At 47.7% G+C, this 17,607-nt stretch overlaps 1 protein-coding gene across 1 annotated transcript in view; it reads right to left on the bottom strand.

Annotated features, from left to right (window-relative positions):
* Nucleotides 1–17,607, bottom strand: part of MANSC1 (MANSC domain containing 1) — a 137,101-nt gene that overhangs the window by 65,475 nt on the left and 54,019 nt on the right. The window contains exon 2 of the mRNA XM_086952927.1: nucleotides 6,727–7,065. Coding sequence (XP_086809053.1) covers nucleotides 6,727–6,955 — 229 coding nt within the window. The 5' untranslated portion in view covers nucleotides 6,956–7,065. The remainder of the gene's footprint in view (nucleotides 1–6,726; nucleotides 7,066–17,607) is intronic.

Genomic DNA, 17,607 nt, shown 5'->3' with positions numbered 1-17,607 from the left:
CACACATGCACATACAGGCATTTGTATAGGGAAACTCACAGAAACCGGCTTGCACCGTAACAGGCTCCCTTGCGCGCACACCACACACACAGGCACTCACAGACAAGCACATACAGGCATTCAGAGTTACACACACACATATGCGGATATACTCACATAGATGCACACGGACATACATACAGAAGAGAACACACAGTTACAATACGAAGATGAAAAGCTAAGAAACTGCGAAACTCCAACATATTGAAGACAACCGGACAGAATAGTGACAAACATTTATCACAAGTACAGTAGCCTAACACCAGACTTCATAAACTGTTTCTGACTGTGCCCAGCCCACCTGACATCTCCAACACCAGCCCACATGAGAATTTTACAGAATGTGATTGAAATCCCCTGCATAGAAGGTGCCTCCGCACCAAACATTGGCCATCCCCCACCGAGCTTTGAACCTTTGAAAGATCCGTGGTTGAAGAGACAGGCCATAATGTACAACACCTAAGAGAAAATGACGTGTCGCCAGGCCGGTGTGTGATGGAGGGGGACGGCGGTTTGGGGGGGGTTGTGAAGGAGGTGGCATGCAGATTTACTTCTGACGTTAATCTGGACCCGTCCCTGCACGCTTGATTTACAGTTCGGGGGGGGGGGGGGCAGTCTATTGTGGCGAATGATCCCCGCCTAATTTGGCAGCGATAAGGTGGGCTGGTAGCTGTAAAAAGGCTGATCAATTTGTAATTGCTGCTGTTTTATATAATAAATATTGAGGGACGCTGGGGTCCATATAACTGTAAATAATTACACATCTTTCCTCTTCATTTCCCACCTTTTCATCTGCCGGTCATTCTGGAAACATAAGGTTTTCGCTCGGAGGCGGTGTGGCTTTTGAATACCTGTTGGTTGCGAAACTAAAACTAGGTCAGCTAAGCCCAAATACACTGGGACATGGACGCTGGGGCAGGGAGTCATGAACGCTGGGACAGGGAGTCATGGACGCTGGGACAGGGAGCCATGGACGCTGGGACAGGAAGGAAGACACGAACACTGGGGCAGGAAGGAAGACACGGACACTGGGGCAGGAAGGAAAACACGAACACTGGGTCAGGAAGGAAAACACGGACACTGGGGCAGGAAGACACGGACACTGGGGCAGGAAGACACGGACACTGGGGCAGGAAGGAAGACACTGGGGCAGGAAGGAAAACACGGACACTGGGGCAGGAAGGAAGACACGGACACTGGGGCAGGAAGGAAGACACGGTGAGGAAGACACAGATACTGGGGCAGGAAGACACGGACACTGGGGCAGGAAGGAAGACACGGACACTGGGGCAGGAAGGAAAACACGGACACTGGGGCAGGAAGGAAGACACGGACACTGGGGCAGGAAGACACGGACACTGGGGCAGGAAGACACGGACACTGGGGCAGGAAGGAAGACACGGAGAGGAAGACACTGACACTGGGGCAGGAAGGAAGACACAGACACTGGGGCAGGAAGGAAGACACGGACACTGGGGCAGGAGGGAAGACACGGACACTGGGGCAGGAAGATAGACGAGGGCAGGAAGAGACAGGCACTGCACGAGTGAGGAAAAAAAGTTACCTATATTTTGAAATACGATCACCTGAGCAAACAGTAAGGCGCGAGAGACAGCATGTATATCACCGACAGAGGCGCAACTAGAGCCAAATTTCGGGGGGGCGGGGGGGGGTTGCTAAGAAAAAATTTCGGGGGGGGGGGCTGAACCTTCAATCAGTAGGCAGTGTGGGGCTGCAGGGGCTCTTAGAAGGGGTGAAACAACTGCAAGGCATAATTAACATTCAAATGGTCTTTCAAAGACCTGTAAAACGTTCGGGTGCAGCTCTGTCTGTGCCCGGGATCTGTCTCATCCCGGGCTGCCACACACGACGGGGGGCTGAAGCCCGGTGAGTTCAATGGGTGTTGCGCAATTAATTGAGGAAGGTAACCTGCACCCTGAAACTACTTTGAAAACACATATATGAAACGGCTTTTAAACAAAATTCAACAGCCCGCTAAGACACACCTAAACTCATCTGGGAAGCTCTCTAGCTCATTTGAAAACGTTACCTTGTTGAGGCTAAAAGTCTCGTCTCCTGAGTGACAAAACAGAAAGCAGCTTCACATCCGGCCAAGGGAGGAGACCTGGGAGGACGAGGGCTGCCCGCGCATGCACGGTGCCTGCAACTTTCGCGTGCCCTGCGGCTGATGCAGGGAGCACCTGTCCCCTTCCGGGGCTCCCGTGCTGAAAGAGAGCCCCGGCGCCACAGAGGAAGTGCGGAGGCTGCTTCACGAAGCCAAGTAATAAACTCCCTTCCCTCTTCCCAAAAGAATACAATTACCCCCACCCCCTCGATCACTTTAGATAGAATAAGACGAAGGATAGAGGTGGTGCCCAGTCAGGGATTTCTTTGTGGCTGTTCCAAACGACTTCATGCAAATAAAAGTGTGCAAGTACCGGCATGCAATACGATAAAGTACTGCGAGAGCCCTGTGGGCCTCACATGTGGGGCAGCCCCCTGCCCCTCACTCCTCGGCCTGTCACCCTGCGTGCACAGTCAAAACTTTCCTGCGCAGGCAGGGGAGCCAGCGAGCAGGCACCGCCCTGCCTTGCTTCGCGGATTGGCAGGAGGCCGGCCCACTTTTCTTCTTCCCTTTAACATCTTCGAGCCTCACTAGTGACAGGAAACCGGGCAGCCGGAGCGTGCGACCAGAAGAAGCCCCAGAAAGCAAAAGAAACGCCCGGGTGAGGGAATAAAGCCAGGCAAACTGTTTCATTTCACAGGGGCTTGCTTGGGCCAGGGGGGCTCGCCGTGAAGAATGAAGTAACACTGTGGGGAGTAAAGGAAGACTTCACAAGCTGCTCAGCACCTGGGGAGGACAAAGTTCCCTTTTTAAAAAAGCGACATTTGTCAGAAAATATCAGCCAGATGAAGTGCGGAAGGGGTTATTGCAGAGGGCAAGGATAAAGCTTGAATGTCTTACATTTGTTGACTTAAGCCTGCGGTTAAATCATCATGTCCTCTCGTCTTCAACAGGGTGCATCGGTGACGCCGAAGGACTGCGGCGGAAGGGGTGTCCCGGAGGTATCGGTGCTGTGGTGGAAGTGCCCGGGTGACCTTCGTGAAGAGCCTGGAGTTGGCAATGGGCACTGCGCCCTAGCGAGGGCTTGGCATAGAGGTCGTGTGCTGAACGGGCACTCCGGCAGCCGGGGCTCCACGCTGCTTGGGAAGGGGGTTACATATGTGGTGGTCGGTGAGAAGTAGGAGTGTTCTGCAGACCAGATAAAAATGACTTCGATGTGGAAGAGACTGCAGCGCGTGGGCAAGCGGGCCTCCAAGTTCCAGTTTGTGGCCTCCTCCCAGGAGCTGGTGCTTGAGTGCAACAAGAAATGGTAAGTCTCGGGTGTGGTAGTTGTGGGGGAGGGGGTATATCTGTATGGAAGAATGTGAAGTTAAAGCGAACTGTGGGCAATGATCAGTGCTATCGACGTGAAATGAATAGGCTTCGTTTTGTGGGTTTGTGTTTGCATGTAGCGTATGGGTGCATGTAGCGCCTGGGTGGCCCGGAGTGGTGTAATCACAGGGGCTGTACGTGCAAAAGTGAAACAGACAGGAAATGTGTGCGTGGCTGTACGTGCACGTCCACAGACCGCAATCGCCAAAGCCCGGGGCGTGCCCAGGTCTGTACCGCATGAGAGGCAAGTCGGTAACAATAGATCTCGCTGGCGACAGCGCTTTCGCGCTGCATCGCCAGGCGAGACCTAAGAAGTGAGGGTTACCATCTTATAATAAAAACTCAGGTCATTAAATGTTTTCATTTTTTACACATATTTCAAGATGGAAGGCATTTATTGTCTGAAGGATTCCCTTCACAGGGGACCTGGAAGGTAAAGTTAAACACAAAGGCTGCATACCTATCAGTTCCCATTTGGCTTCCTCTTGAATTCCTTCAGTCTTGGTGGGGTCACAAGAAATTGGAGTTCAAATCTCTGTCTTTTCAAGCCTCTCCTTAGCCGGTTGGAAATTTACAAAGCTCTTCAAACCAGTGGGGATTCTATTGAAGTTGTGAGGAATAGGAATGACAGCGTCCCTGGGCGACATGCTGGCCATGTACAGGAGCAAAGATATTAGAGGACCAGGATCAGACAGCACTCCAGGTTTACAGCTGTGGAGGTTTGTAATCAACCACATGAAGCCTGCAAGTTCCAAAGCAAATCATGTTTCTTGGTTTAATGACGGATTCAGTGAAAGAATCACTACTCGCACTGAACACAAAGACCAAGATGATAAAGAAGGATATCTGAGTGGTGTTGAAGTTAGACGGGTTCTCCATAAGAAACTTGAACAGGATTGGTGGGCTTCAAGTGAAGGGATTTTTCCACGCTCCCTTACATCAGAAAGCATTTAAAAAGGGTCCTTCCTTACTTGCCTAGACCTCCCTATCTCCAAATGCAAGGTAGGGGTTGAGTTCCTGACTTGCGCAGATGGAATATTTATTGCTGGTTTAGCCTAGCTATCAAGTTAAAGTTATAGGCCAGTTAAATCAAACTTTAAAAAAAAGTTATAGGCCAGCGATCTGGGCTGGGGAGAACAGCGTGGATAACAGGAGATAAGTTGCTAGGTGAAAATCAATTGCATATAAATTATTTACAGTTGTGTGTATATATATTAGGAGGTGCTTGATCCAAAAGGTCTTCATACATCAATCTTGACAGTGGATATTAAATATATTCATAGTAATGAAACTTTATGGTTTGAACGTTGGATTTGGAATTTTATAAACTACACATCTTTAAATAAATTCAAAACACAAAAAAATGTAGTAAACATGAAATTTCATGGATTTTAGGGGACTTAATATGGTCCTCAAACTACAATCATGAGCATAATTAGGGGATCCATATATAAAACATGCTTAGATGAAGAATGTATTATAGCCATCTTTATTGAAGGTTTTACAGCAAGACACAAATCAATGTTTGAAAGAGAAAATTGTATGCACGCAACAATACAAAATCCCAGATATCAATATTGCAAAACAGCACAGGGTCATATCGACAGTTCCACAATGTCCTCCATATTTGATCACGCTTCTGAGGACAACCATGAGCTTCAAAAACCAGCTTCTCCTGGTATGCGAACCAGTCCACCCCCATGAGTCCACTCCAGATGATCGGTGGCATTTGCTGGTTCCAGGTACAAACAACCTCTCTTTTAGCAACCAAGCAGGTCATCCCCAAAAAGACTTGTTCCGCCTGGGGCCCCCAACCTCCTCCACCAACCCCAACAGCACATTATGGGGTGTGCATTCCAGGGTGCAGCCCAGAACGGATTGAAGTACCCAACCCACTCCCTCCCAGAAAGGTATCAACACTGGACAGTCACAATCTACATAGAAAAATCTGCTACTGGAAGTGCACATCTCGCGCATACAACAGGGTTATCGGAATGTAGGTGATGTAAGCACTGCGGGTTGAGGTATGCACGTAGGTAATTAAATTGAACCATACGCAACCGCAATGAAATCGCCAGCTCGTGGGCGCCATACAGGCCTCTCCATTCATCCTCCTCCAATTCTCCCACCCAGGCCTCCCACCTCTGCCTCGCCTGTTCAAGGCCGTCGGGGGCATGGATCCCCTGCGACCAATGGATCACGGTGATGGCCCTATGACCTAGACGCCCAAAGACAACCTTCACCTCAAGTGGACTATATCCGGGTGGTGAAGCGCCTGAGAGAACATGGGCTTGCACGGCGTGGCATAATTGGAGGTAACGAAGGAACTGTGAAGACGGATTTTTAAACAAGAATCGGAAGAACATAATTTACATAAAGCCTTGAGAAAGAGAACCATTTTGTGAAACATGTATTGGTTAGAAATGGTCTCATTAAAATGACTGTATGAAATTGAGGAACAAAAAAAAAAACACACAATCTCTCCGAATATGTGAAATAAATGTTAAATGACGTAAGATTATAAGAATATGAACAGGCTTCTGTCTGACTACAACAAAACAGGGATACTGCACACTGGGGCATCAAAGTCAGTAGCACTGGCATTTTATTCTCTCTACACTATTGTGGAAGTGAGGAAATACGATTATAATGTGCACACATGTACTGATTTATGGGAAATTATGAAATAGAATAGAATACAAGTTATATCCGGTTTGATCTCATGTTATTGCGTCGATTAAATTCATGCAGGTAATATTACCTCTCCTGCCAGCTTCCCCAATATCTGTTTTCTTTCCTTTTAGTGTGATTCCAAGAAAACTATGGACAATCTGCAAGCTATAGAGATAATTAGAGGAGGGATTTTGGAGATCGCCTGGTTTGGAAGTACATTTTTGGATACTATAGTTTTTCTTCGACGATACGGATCTGCTACTTCCTTACAAAACAAGTATATCACATAGCAAGCCAGGATAAATGAATGGTTGTGTGAACAGACCAGTAGACTCAGCCTATTGGAGTACCACATGACTCTAGATTGTTAAACCGGTTTGCCTGCTGTGCGTTTTGTCATCCATGTTGTATGAGTGTTAAACTACCTTTTTTTTTCTTTAATGCTAGAGATCCTCTATTAAACAAATTAGTTAGGCTGATTCTTAATTGTGTGGGGAAAACACTCAAGGGTGAAGATTATGATATGATGTGCTTCCTGCACAGTTTTATTAGAATAACATGGAGGAAGTCAGAGTTACCTGATGCAGTATTGGCCAAGCAGCACTTTTCCAGACATTTCGCCTCCGTGGACACGTGCACAGGATCCCTGCCTGTTGCCCCATTAGTAATGGCTGGCTTAATATCCACAGTGGTGTTTTTCAAGATCTCCGACGGACAGGCAGGAGAGTCAGAGCTGGTCAGCGGGGCACAGGTCGCGGTCAGAAGTAGTAGCATTAACCCATGGTTCCAGTCAATGGGTCCAGCCATGACTGCATCACACACCGTCCCACCAGAGATGGAAGAACAAAAGGCTGCAAGGTTATTCTGTTCGCCGAATGTCGATCATTTCAGAAGCAAATTCATAGCTGATCACATCTCTGTAGGGAAAACAGAAACAAAATTATCGTTATGCACCTCATGCCTTTCTTGTATGTTGCAACTGCTGTTAATAATGTGTCTTTGCCTCCAGAATTGCTTTTACCAAGGTCAGGCTTATTATTATCATGGTCTAGGTCACGCAGGGGTCTCCAACCAGCAGATCGCGAGCTACTGTAGCTTTCCAGCTACCTCTAAATAGCTCACCTGTGTGCAGCCCAGCTTATTACATTAGAAAGCTTTTGCTTTGTTGAACTAATATACATATAACAAAATAGAGATTGTACAACACTAATAATATTAGTAGCTCTAAATACAGTTCATTGAACATAAGTAGCTCTCAGTACAGAAAAGGTTGGAGACCCCTGGATGGTCTTAGGTTAGAGCACTGCTGGGGAAAGAAGAGCATCTACATGGGTGAATAATACATGACATCTAGCCCCCTAGTACGAGAAGACCCTTTCCTTCCCTTCCCTCCTTTGGGGAAAGTATAACCTGGTGAGAACGCAAAAGCACCTTTGTTAGGTTCCAGTCAATGTACACTATTTGGCTTACCGGTAAAACCTGGAGCCAACACCCACCCATGGCTTAGTTAGGATATCGCCCAGTGCCCAGAATCACCCAGAGGATAGATACCCTATTTGGCATGTGCACACTTGTCTGACTAAATCCCTTCAGTCCCTTTTTCTGGTGATTTCCCAATGAAAGCTCCTTCAGTTAATTCAATGTCTTCATGATTATATGCCCACATTTTGTCCCCTGAAGTCCTTTCTTTATAATAGGAGTGATTATGTTGCACAAATTTGGTTGGAATCAAACCTGCCACCAACAAAAATTTCACAAAAAGTCAAAACTAAAAACACACACATGAATATGACCTACCATAGTTAGAAAACAAGTGGGCAGAAAGACAATCTTAAGTTCCTCCCTTATCAGCAGGTTTTGGCACCTTTATTTGCTCTGCCTTCATCGGGATATAAGTGTAGTGTTCAGTACGTCACTACTCGTTTAAGTGTGTAATTGTACTCACACACCTTCGTTCTGTATGCTCCCAAAGTACTCACCCCGTTTATTCTGACATGCACTCCTTTTACCTACTCACAGCATTCACTCTGAAGAAAAGGATTCATATACCAAGCTCACAACTGCTGTTTTTGTGATCAGTGAAACTTTCTATAGTTCATAAAAGTCTAAAACAGCAATCTTTTACTTTTCTTTTATTATGAGTTACATGCATGCTTAGATTTGTGTACCAACTCTAGCTGAAGTCAGGTACTTCACTTTTATCTGTTCCAAAACAGAATCAAGTATCTGCCCTTTGAACCGCACTGAATCCCAAATGTTCCTTAAGAGAAATAGAGCAGTTATTTTACACTTAAATACTTACAATTGGACATTATAATTTTTTTACACAGGATCACAATTTCAAATGAAACTGCTTTAAGATATCAAACCAGTCAACGCCCTAGTTCTGTCAAGGATGAATTAAGGAAACTCGCTAGTAGTCACCAGACAGGTGAACAGATGCAAAAACAAGCATTTACAATGCAATGGGCTCGGCATTATTAAAAGGTAGAGCTATTGGCATTGCTCATGAATTTTTTTTTAAAATCATAAATAAATAGCATTGTCATTTACATTGCCAATAGCTTAATCGTTAAATAAATGGCATTGTCATTTACAATGCTAATAGCTTAAACGCTCGCATATGCAGGACCTATTGCATTTACACCCACACAGAGCCACACACACACACACACACACACACACACACACACACACAGCCACCTACACAGAGCCACCCTCACACAGACAAAGCCCCACCCCCACACACAGAGCCCCACACACACACAGAGCCCCACCCCCACACACAGAGCCCCACACACACACACACACAGAGCCCCAAACACACAGAGCCCCACACACACACACACACACAGAGCGACCCACACACACACACACAGAGCGTCCCACACACACACACAGAGCGTCCCACACACAGCATCCCACACACACACAGAGCGTCCCACCCACACACAGAGCGTCCCACACACAGAGCGTCCCACCCACACACAGAGCGTCCCACACACAGAGCGTCCCACACACACACACACACAGAGCCCCACACACACAGAGCCACACACACACAGAGCCACACACACACAGAGCCACACACACACAGAGCCACACACACACACACACACACAGAGCCACACACACACACACACAGCCACACACACACACAGAGCCACACACACACACAGAGACACACACACACACACACACACAGCCACACACACACACACACACACACACAGCCACACACACACACACACACAGAGCCACACACACACACAGAGCCACACACACACACACAGAGCCACACACACACACACACACAGAGCCACACAGAGCCACACACACACACACACAGAGCCACACACACACACAGAGCCACACACACACACACAGAGCCACACACACACACACAGAGCCACACACACACACAGAGCCACACACACACACAGAGCCACACACACACACAGAGCCACACACACACAGAGCCACACACACAGACAGAGCCACACACACAGACAGAGCCACACACACACAAACACACAGACAGAGCCACACACACAGAGCCACACACACACAGACAGAGCCACACACACACAGAGCCACACACACACACACACAGACAGAGCCACACACACACACACAGACAGAGCCACACACACACAGACAGAGCCACACACACACACACACACACACACACACACACACAGCCACACACAGACAGAGCCACACACACACACACAGACAGCCACCCACATTCCACTACAAGGCCATCACATTTACTGAACTGAGCCCTGAGGCTTTCACAGTCTGCAGAAATTGATTCATTACAATATGAGTGCAAGGCTGGCTACCAGATAGCGTGCTCAGGGTAGCCGGTTGGGCACAACAGCCCCCTCTTTGTCATACTGTCCAAATGGCAGAGAGAACAGTCATTGGCAGTAGTGTCTGTTCCTGTCTTACCAGAGCTCAGACCCATGTTTCTATTATGCATCAGGCCCTTGCTTGCTGTCCTCTCTCCGTGACCTCAGACTGACCCACAGTTTGGAAAGGCATATCCATGCTGACCGCCTGCAGCTACTTCTACTCCCTCCCCCAACCCCAGCCGGATGAAAATGGCACTCTAGGGTGTGTGGTTACTACAACTTGTGAATCTACTAATCTACAGACACAAATGTATTTATTTATTTAGGTAGACCTTTATTCATACCAGCAAATAAAAAGTATACACAGCCGAGAGCCTACAACCCAGAGGCCGGCTGCGTTATCATGAATGAGCGTTATAATGCAAATATTACACAGCCATTCAGCCGACAACATTCGTCCGGCGGCGTAAAACACATAAATTAGGCCTGTTTTTATAATTTTGTTGGTGTATTAGAACATACACAGAAAGGAAAAGTCAAAAAAAAGAACCAAACCATTAACCCCAATAACGAGACCTCCACTGTCAGCAGTACACGTCTAGAAGCACAGTTGTGTATGTATCATGTCATTTTTCCCGGACCTCTCATGCCCCCCCACCCATCCCCACCATTACAGTCTGTACATAACTCTTTCATCCTCCTATGTCACTCTCCAATGTGGCCAGATAGTCAGTGAAATATAGCCAAAAGTCCTTTGGTCTAGATCGCAGTGGTAGACTTTCCTCGTAGGTCAATAGTTTGTCCCTACAGCTGGACATGTCTTGAATCCATTTCAGAGTGGTGGGTGTCTGAGTGGAGTGCCAACACCGTGAGACCTGCCTCTTGGCCAATAACAAGGCGATCGCGCAGAATTTACGTTTAGAGGACTTGAGATGCGGCATAATCCCCAGCAGGCAGCAACGAACTGTACAGTCAACCTCCACCCCCACCATCGTGGACAGCTTAGTGATTACCTCTCTCCAGTAGTCCTGAATTTTGGGGCAGTACCATGCCAAGTGGACAAAATCAGCACTATCTGCCCTACACCTTTTGCAGTTGCTATCATCCTGCAAACCATATCTACACATTCGCGCAGGGGTATAGTATGCCTGATGTATGTATTTGAAATGCGTAAGTTTGAGATTGCTGTTGGGGGGTCAGAATCTGTGTGAGTGCGCATGCCTGTTCCCAATCTTTGTCTGACAGCGGGTCAGCTAATACTAGATCCCATCTAGCCCTGGCCTTATTCGTAGAATGTGGGAGTTCAGCTTGTGCTGAGGAGTAGAGCCGTGATGTGAGGTGTGATAGGTCTTGTGTTGTAATGAGGAGCTGTAGAGTGTCCACTGTGGCCGGCTCCTCAGGAAAGGTAGGGTAGAGGTCCTTCACCGCACGCTTCAGTCTATAATGCGTGAAGTGGAACATCTGTGATTTATTGTGAATATACTGGAGATCTGTTGTGTCTATGAACCTACCCTCCTGATATAAGTCTCCCATCTGCACAATGCCCACCTGTTGTAGTAGTGACATTCCCACCTTTTCATGCGTGACTGATAGCGCTGAATGGTTGTGTAGTGGCATGTTACATGCGTATAGCGGGGTTTTGTGCGCCATTCTGCCAAGGTCATGCCACGCCCTCACTGTTGTGTCAATTGGATTTATGTCACGGGCGTGTAGCGGTGGTCGTTTGTGTGAAAGGATGGCAGTGAGAGGGATAGGGTGTGCATCTCCTTCCTCTATCGCTGTGTGCGTTAAATACGGCACCTTGTGGAACCAGTAAGCCACATACTGTGCCTGTGCGCATATATAATATAGTTTAAAATCCGGCACTCCAAAGCCTCCTTTTGCATATGGGAGCGTCAACGTTTGGAGATCGATCCTCGCCTGTTTACCCGCCCAAATAAGCTGTAGCACCAAGGAGTTGATGCGACGAAATACTTCTCCCTGTGGGGTGATGGGTAATCTACAGACACAAGTTATTGTTGGGACTACCTCTCCCTGCCAGACTCACTCTCACAAGAGACACGAAACTGACACTTTGGAGAGAGGCCACGAACTGAATGAGCACATTCCCATCAGACTGAAAAAGGGGCGATATGCGCTGGTGGGCAGTGTGAGGAGGCTTGCACTGTCATGGAAGAAGCAGAACAACAGTAAGCACACAATACCTCTCCCTGCCAGACTCACTCTCACAAGAGACACGAAACTGACACTTGCGAGAGAGGCCATGAACTGAATGAGCACATTCCCATCAGACTGAACAAGGAAAGGCAGGTGTGATCCTAGGAGCGTATTGTTTAATAGAAAATCCACAGGATACAAAGAATAGAGAGATCGAGTGAGGAAAGCAGTAGAGTTTAGAGAATGACTGCATTTGGACATTGGAGTTAGTTAAAAGAATTAAGAGACACAGTATCCTGGGCATTAAAAAAAGGATCAGAGCATCGAGTTTGCCAGGGGGTACGAGGTCTTGAATATATGCAGATTTAATCAGGAGCCGGGAAGGCCACAGATGCCACTCGAGGGTGTCAGCTGGCGGGTCGGGGAGGGGGATTCAGGAATTATGAAGGTTATCCTGACGGGAGCCCATGCTGGGATCAGCAGTGTTGAAAAAGTCATGTATAAGGTGGCCAATCATGGCAAGTATGTTCTTGGTGAAAAAAAGCTGGAAACAGGGTGTCTAGGAGGGGTCGAGGAAGGCGCAAGGGATCTTGGAGTGGGCCAGGCAAGGCGAACACTGTCCGTGCGGAGGTCAAGACAGGGCAGAACGGGTTTTTGTAGGTCAGAAATTGAAGATATTTTGTGGGAAATTTGGACTGGTTCTGAAATAAAACCATGGAGGGCACATTGTGGGTACGGGCTTTGAAGAAAATGAGAAGGATGTATCTTACGGTCAGAGTAAACTTCCGTTATTTCTAAAGTTCGGGAAGGGGACAGAGTGTTAGTAGTCTAACTACAGAAGGGGATAGGCACAAGCAGCACACTGTATTGAGAACCCATTAAGGGGAAGTGGATGTCGAGGAGTGCGGGGGGTCTACTGGCGGACGACCGCTCTGGTGGCTGTCAGTGGGCAGCTAACGCTGGAGCGAGGATGCCACTGCAGCAGTTGAATGCACTATCCGATGCTGCCTCTCGTCTGCCAAACGTGGCTGTGCCCGTTCCTGAAGGGCCGGGGGGCCAGTCCTCCATTGTTCTGCATCCTCTCAGTCGCTGACGCTGTGGCGCCCGCGTGGGCACTGGGTATAGGCTCTTGAGGTCCCAGGGTGTCGGGCGCCCTCACTGCATCAGCTCAGAATGCCAGCTCCACAACTCCGCTAACACCTTTCCTCTACCTGCAGCTCCGTGCGGGCAGCGCATGTGTGCGCATGCGTGATGACAAGCCTCTGCTTTTGCCTACGTGGCTCCGCCTCCACTTCACTCGCTTTCGGACAGCTAAAGCAGCAGAGACATCAGCGACGCTGATACCGACAAGGCTGGCGGTGCCCGGACAAAGCTAAAACTACCATATAGTATAACTGATAGCAGGAAATCATTGACACCGTGGACCCAGCGAAACGCTGATAGTGGAGCCCTGACACCAGGGAATCACGAACAGCAACTCCGAATGTCAACACAATAACATAATCATAACTGAAAGGCAACGACAGTTCTGCCGTCAACGTAGCGAAGGCACAGGAACCGAGTTACAGCAAACTCCTCTCCTACAGCAAAAGAGCTGTCCTTGCTTTTACTCCCTAAATTACAGCAGCGTGCATCAGTTTGCTTGTGTCGGGGACGCTTTCCCGAGCATAAATGGACTAACCCTGAAGATAAACACGTATTCAAACAAGATTCCTGGTGTCTGTGTGAGTAGTTCTGGGAGGGGGTACGGGAACGGAGACCGGACAGCGGGAGGGGGGGCGGGAACGCAGACACGGACAGCGGGAGGGGGGCAGGATACAACCACACGGGACCGGCAACCGAGACGTTAGCAATGACGAAAAACATCCCTGTAAAAAATTTTTTTTTTAAAGTAAACGCCCACAATGGCCCACCTCTGAATGACGGAAAAAGGGGCGGGGCTTAAAAAAAAGCAAGAAACACCCACAAATCAGCTCAAGCCGGGGACAGAACTAAGTGACACACATCGCTTCCAATGGCTAGCCTTCATTTATGAAGCTAGCCAATGGAAGAGAAGGCGGGTTCAAGCCCAGTACTGGGGAAACATAAGATCTTGGCTGCGCGACACTGCTGCGCAGTGTACGCTAGGCCGAGCCCTAAAAATGTGACCAGATCTCACCCATTCGAATACATCTAAAGAGGCTCCCCAATAAGTAAGGAACATTTTCAACAAGGCACTAAATTAGGGTAGTCGAACTACCTCACCCAAACTGTAGATTTCAGATGGGTGGCGCCAACTGAGGGGCTCGGAGAGTCTCCTCCTCAAAACCAATCTTGAAGAATGTGAAAACACTGATGAAGTGAAACAATTCTCGTTTTCCAAAAGTGTCCCAAGTATTTGGAATTAACTTCTTCCAGATATAAGGACAATTTCATTCCATGAATCATTTAAAAATGAACTGTAAAACATGTAATTCAAGAGCCACATCTACATATACATATCACAGTTTTCAAAAAGTGGTGAGCATCAGAAAACTCAGCGATAGCCTTGACATATCTTATGACTATACAACACAAATAAATATTCATGGTATTGCATGAATCCTTTTAAGACTGTACATGTGATGTGACTATAGCAACAACGCTCAGGAACTATCAGATTACATTTCCCGTAGCTGTAGTGAACACTATCCATGTTTTTGTTAAAACATATCCTAGTCCTCCTTTCTGTTCGGTCATTTTTATTTATTTATTTATTTAGTGTTTTATAGAGCGCGAACCAGACCCGTGAGGGTATCAGAGCACTTTACAGTAGAATCAGGGGAATATATAACAAGGGGGAAGGAGAGTCCAGGGATAAGAGAACAAATAGAAACAGTATATGGTAAAACAAAACAATCATAATAATCGACTACTATACGGGAAAAGAGCAAAAACGATGCGATAAACTAGAAAAGCGGTCTCATCACCCGTAGTTCGAAGTGCAGGGTGGGTAACAAAGAAGGCTGCCACGGAAAAGTACAATGATGATAGGTAAAGTCAGGTTGAGGGGGTGAATGTAGTGTGAGCTTTAGGAGAGGAATTTGCCCATTAGGAAAGATTTGGTCTCTTTTGTTAAGTGGTCTACAGACGGTATCCTTCTAATGGCGGGTGGGAGTGAGTTCCATATTCTTGGAGCGGCCCCAGAGAAAGCCCGAAAGTATGTTCTTTTTTTCTTGAAGCGTGCGGGTTGGAGCAAAAGGGTACTGGCGGACCAGGCGTTTCTGCTTCCTCCAGATAATACAAGTTTCTGTGTGAGAAAAGCAGAGGCTTGTAATAGAGGGCCTTGTGGGTGATGCAAGCCAGTTTGAATTGGATTCTGGTCTCGAGAGGAAGCCAGTTTAGAGCTTTAAGGTGGGGCGAGATGTGGTCAAACTTCTTAGAGCCAGTTAGGAGTTTGGTGGCGGTGTGGAGGCAGGCTTTCAAGGGTGCCAGAGAGGTCTTGGGTAGGCCTGCGAGAGTGGAGCAACCATATTCTAGTCGAGAGATGACTAAGGCCTGGATAGGTGCTTTTAGATCAGGAGGGTCGAGGAAAAGTTTCAAGTTTCGTAGGTAGTTCAGGTGAAATCTGGCGCTTATGGCCATCGCGTTGATATGGCCCCGCATGTTCAGGTTGCCGTCTAAGGTAATTCCCAAGGATTTAGCAGAGTCCACGATTGGTAGGAGAGCAGTTTAGCGCTCTGATAGCCTTGGTCCAAGCTTGAATATCTGTATTGGCGTTAGGTGGCGAGATTAAGAGAAACTCTGTTTTTTTGGCGTGGAGTTTGAGCTGGTTGGATGTGAGCGGGTGAACAGTTAGTTATAAGGCCTCATTCAGGGAACGGATATCCTCTGGAGAAGAGATATTGATGTAGAGCTGTGTGTCTTCGGCATACATGTGGTAGGAGATATTGGAAGTGGGCAGCACCTCTGAGAGCGGTTCGAGGTACAGATTGAAAAGGGTAGGGGATAAGGTTGATCCTTGGGGGACTCCAACTGTGATTGGAGAGGGGGCGGATAGGTTGCCGTTGATCAGGATTCTCTGGAGGAAGGATCGGAACCAAGCCAGCACCGTGCCATCCAAGCCCATCCTAAGATTGAGGCGATTCAGGAGAATTTCGTGGTTAACCGTGTCAAAAGCAGAGGATAGGTCAAGGAGGATCGAGATACAGGTTTTGCCATGGTCAAGGGCCTGAAGGGCTTCATCGACAATGTGGAGGGGTGTGGTTTCCGTGCTGTGCCTAGGTCTGAAACCAGATTGCAGGTCGTCTAGAAGGTGGAAGTTAGAGATGTGTTGGCTTAACTGTTGCTGAACACATTTTACCAGCACTTTAGCTATTAGAGGGATGTTAGAGATAGTTCTGTAATTGTCAGGAGAGGCAGGATCTAAAGTGGGTTTTTTAAGCATGGGGACTACCTGGCCAGCTTTGAGAGAGTCAGGAATTGATACCTGTAGGAGAGAGGAGTTGATTATGGTCGTCCAAGATGGGATGATAGCCTGCGAAACAGAGGCAAGGCAATTTGAAGGGAGAGGGTCATTGAAGTGATTATCGGGGCTTAGGGAGGAAAGAGTTTTAGAGATCGAGTGTTCATCATAGACTTTGAAGTTGGACCATGAAGCTTGGTTTTTGGGGGAAGACTGCGGGGGTAGCGCTGAGTGGGGATGTGGAACAGGCGGTGTTTGGGAATTGGTAGCAGATATGAGTTCCTTTCCTAGGGCAGAGATTTAATCACAGAAGAAGGAGGAGAATTGTTCGCATGGGATTGTAGAAATAGGGGTTTCTTTGGATGACTTCGCAAGTTTGTTTGATTGGTGTTTGACCAGCTCAAATAATTTGCGAGGTCTATTCTTAGCGTTATCCAGTTCAGCTCTGAAGAATTCTTTTTTAGAATTAATGATTTTTTTGTTGTAGGCGTTTCTGGCCAGACGGAGAAGTTTAAGATGGTTGGCGGTAGGGTGCTTTTTCCTGCTCCGTTCTGTTTGTCGATGAGACCTCCACTCATTGTTAAGGGATCCGTTGAACCAAGGGTTCCTGTCTTTGATCTGTGTTCATTTCAGTTTTAGTGAGGCATGGTCATCAATTATATTGACTATCGTTGAGGAATAGTGTTCAGTGAGGTTGTCGACAGAGGTGATATGGGGGGGGGGAGGGAGGTCAGTTGCACAGCGGGCAGCCAATTTCTCGTGATCCAGGTTCTTGGTGTCCCTGATACATCTTTTGGGGATCACTGGTTGCGGTGTCCATGACTTGTGGGTGCCATAAAGACAGAAGGTGATAGCGTGGTGGTCAGACCAGTCGCAGGGATCAATGGAAATGAGTTTGACCGCAGATTCCTTGGCGATGATCCAGTCTAAAGTTGCCCCTTTTGAGTGAGTAGGGAGGGAGCAGGCTTGGGTAAGGGCTTGGTCGGCCAAGAAGTCTCTGATGGCGTTGACCTGCGGGTCCT

Source organism: Lissotriton vulgaris, chromosome 1_2 (assembly GCF_964263255.1).
Source record: "Lissotriton vulgaris chromosome 1_2, aLisVul1.2, whole genome shotgun sequence".
Taxonomy (NCBI): Eukaryota; Metazoa; Chordata; class Amphibia; order Caudata; family Salamandridae; genus Lissotriton; species Lissotriton vulgaris.
This window is presented reverse-complemented; position numbering and strand designations above follow the sequence as displayed.